Genomic DNA, 3,416 nt, shown 5'->3' with positions numbered 1-3,416 from the left:
ACTATTAAGAGCTGAATTCTGCACAAGAGAAAATAAAAGTCCTGGCTACAGATTTACCAACACGCAGTGTCAGCTAGGACACAACTCATGAGCAAGGACAGGCCATCTCTGCTAGTGCTCAGGCTTGGTTAAACACAAAAACTGATATAAAACCTTAGAGATACAGGCAAAGTGTCAGTTCATGGCTGATTATTCCATTCAGTTCCTTCAGACCTCTCTTCCACTGCTGTTCCCATAAGGAAGCTCTTTGTGCTTCCCACTGCTGACATGTCCTTCCATGTCCAACAACAGCTTTTGGCCCTGAACACTCAGCTGTTCCCATACCACCGAGTCTCACTCCTGTACTCATTAAACCTGCCAGTCCTGCTCCTCATCTTGTCCCTGCATCAGCCCAAATGCCTTGACCCACTGCCCCCATTCCAACCAGGAGAAGGCAGAAGCTGGAACAGAATCATAAAATCAACTGGGTTGGAAGAGACCTCAAGGATCATCAAGTCCAACCCTAATATTGGTGAGGTAATGGGACAGGAGAGGAAAAAAAAGAAACTGAATATACAGGGACACTGAAACCTAATGAAGAGATTTCACAGAGTCCATAAGAAGCACTCTCTGTGCGACTCACCCAGACAGATTTCCAGAAAAGTTAAAATGCAGCTGCTCCAAAGAAGCCAAAAAATAGATCAGTTTATACTAGTTGACAATTTGACTGTTCGGCTTTGAAAGTAGGAGAAGACAGGATATGAACGAATGGAGTTAGCTGTTTTCTCTTGAAAAATGATAGGAAATTATAATACCCACAGCTGTTTTATCATTAGCACCAAACCAAAAAAAACCCACTCCAATGAGGAGGGTGTGAGAGCTGCATCTTTCCAGGGTTTCAGCTGTGAAGCAGTAAACATCAGTAAGGTTTGTGGCAGCTCACAGGCACACACTCCTTCAGGGCAAAATACAGTAAAGCTATTTGACCTTCTGTGGTGCCTGGAGGAAGGTCAAAGACAGCACAAAACTGTTGACAGAGGGACCATCACCAAAACTGGATCTCCTTACCATCAGTTTCCCATTCCAGTGGGGACTCCAAGGCTTAAAATCAGATCCACAATAATCACTTCTTTTTTTAAAAAAAAAATCAAAAAATAAGTTTAACATTGTCATTCTGGGGCATAACTGAGAATTTGGAACACACCATCAGCACCTCATATACCCATGGAGACCCACGGGATTTAAGCCCAGGATCCCAACACTGGCAAAGTCTGTCAACATGACACTGGGAACTGAATCCAGAGTGCTAGAAAATGTGCTAGTAACTGCCAGACACACAATTCAAATCTAAATTATTGCCCTTTCTCAGGTTCACCTCCCAACCCTTGTCATACTACAGAAATCCCATGGAAACAATATACCTCATACTGATAAAGTATTTAAGCAGAAAAGCACTAGAAATTGCTTGGGAGGTTGTTGTTTGGACCAGAATAGCTTCACACACGAGGCACATCTGCAGTTCAGCTGCTACTGCATTCACAGCCAGTACAATGGGATGGCAGTCAAAACCCCCTCAAGCACTCCACCATCACCTGACCACCACCTAACTCACACTCCTTCAACATCCAGCCTTGCTAGAGGAAAGCTAGCCTAGGGAGATATATCTATATATAGGTTGCTGTCACATTTTGGACTTCCAGACCTCTAGACTGGGTTCACAGATCTCCAAAGAAAGCCAAAAACCTTACAAGTTTCTTTGCAATCTCTACGTGCTCATTCCCTCTAATAAAAGGCAAGAGGAAGAAGAAGGAAGAGTTTAATTTATCTCACAAAACCTTCAAGTAAACAGTGTAAAAGTTGCCACTCAAAAAACCAAAAAGCCCTATAGCATGATAGCTAGAGCTTAAGTCCAGACAAACACCAGGAAGAAAAACCAAGTCCCTGGCTTCAAACATCACCTTGGTGAACTACATCTGGTAGTTTCAAATGCACATAAATCCATAAAAAAAAAAAACCACTTCAAAATGAAAATAATACGAACTCTGCCCAGTTGACCACGTACCCTGATCCACTCTGTTACGGGTGGTTTGCTCTGTTAGACAGAAGCTAAATGGCCTGAGAGAAGCTGGAAAAGAAGGCAGACTGTTTCGCAACAAAAACTGCATCTCTTCCATCTCCAGGTACCTTTTCATCCTGTTATGAGCTGGATTCCTGGGGCTGGACTGCACAGATGATACTTCTGATTAATTTATACCAAAGTAGCTGAAGTGATAGTTTTCCACTTTCCAAAATGTGTGGATCACCATTCTATCCACGCCTACTTGGCATACCTCCAGTGGAAAGGTGAGATGGAAGAGTCTCCTCACCACTGACATCAGTTTCAATACCTGAACCTTTGCTCAAGGCACAGTGAATCCCTTCCTGAGCAGTGGTCACACTGCATGGTTAAAGCAGTTTACTCTGATCCATCCCTAAGATTATCATCTCACAAACTAAATATCACAGCACATGTCCTGACAATTTCATATCTGTGATGTGACTCTGCCTGAATCAGCAGCAGGATTCATTCACACATGCCACTCTTCCCTAACTCCAGCTGCCCAAGCACTGGAATTACAAAACACAAAGGTAATTGCATACTCATGGCTGCTCTCCTGAGCCACTTCAAGCTCACCTGCTACGACCTTGCAGTGCTCATCAGGAACATGTGACTTCATGGAATGGGTGGATTTCGTGGATCGTCTCCGCCTGATGAAGTGTTCTTTCCCACTAAATGAGGTCTCTGATGTATTCACAGGTTGTATCAGCATGTGCTCTGATCCAATTTGGATATAGCCAACCTGTCCACAAAAGAGAACAAAAATGCCATCAATCTGGTATCCAAACCTTGTCTATCAACCCAGTCTGCACCCAGATGTTCCACTGCGATCACTCACAGTGTGAGGAAATAAAGTGACTGTGGTTGTGCTCAGTCTGCACAACAGAGAGTAAAGAACATAGCTGCTTCTCATATTTAGTTGTTGTATCACTGAGCACTATTCAGAAACACTGTGCACTGTCCATGTACAAAGGAAAGGTGAAGATTCCTGCCAACACCTTTCCTTTCCCCTCCAGATATAGCCCCACTCTAGCTGGAAGCACAAATACCTGTGTCTTAGGAGATGCTCAGCTCACATGAGGACAAATGAATCCTATTAACAGAAAGCACTTCATAATCACCTCTCCAATTGCCAGGACTGCACTGTTACTAAATGGCATCTATTATCTCAGTAGAGCACAGAGGTGAGATTACCTGCAAATGGGAGATTGCCTATGTGTATCCCTGCTACAGACCACACTGAGTGAGTTAAGCATGACTTGCAGAGCCACACACATTTCTTTGGGACCAAATACCTCTTCTTGGCAATGTTATGGGCCACATAATAAGCACTGGTCTC

The 3,416-nt window shown here is 43.6% G+C and overlaps 1 protein-coding gene across 1 annotated transcript in view; it reads right to left on the bottom strand.

Annotated features, from left to right (window-relative positions):
* ADAMTS17 (ADAM metallopeptidase with thrombospondin type 1 motif, 17) overlaps positions 1-2,789 on the bottom strand; it is a 163,322-nt gene extending 160,533 nt beyond the window's left edge. Inside the window, exon 1 of the mRNA XM_009076620.1 lies at positions 2,654-2,789. Coding sequence (XP_009074868.1) covers positions 2,654-2,789 — 136 coding nt within the window. The remainder of the gene's footprint in view (positions 1-2,653) is intronic.
* Between the last annotated feature and the right edge of the window lie 627 nt (positions 2,790-3,416).

Source organism: Acanthisitta chloris, unplaced genomic scaffold (assembly GCF_000695815.1).
Source record: "Acanthisitta chloris isolate BGI_N310 unplaced genomic scaffold, ASM69581v1 scaffold12846, whole genome shotgun sequence".
NCBI classification, from domain to species: Eukaryota; Metazoa; Chordata; class Aves; order Passeriformes; family Acanthisittidae; genus Acanthisitta; species Acanthisitta chloris.
Note: the sequence above shows the minus strand (reverse complement) of the source record. Positions and strands in the feature narration are given on the sequence as shown.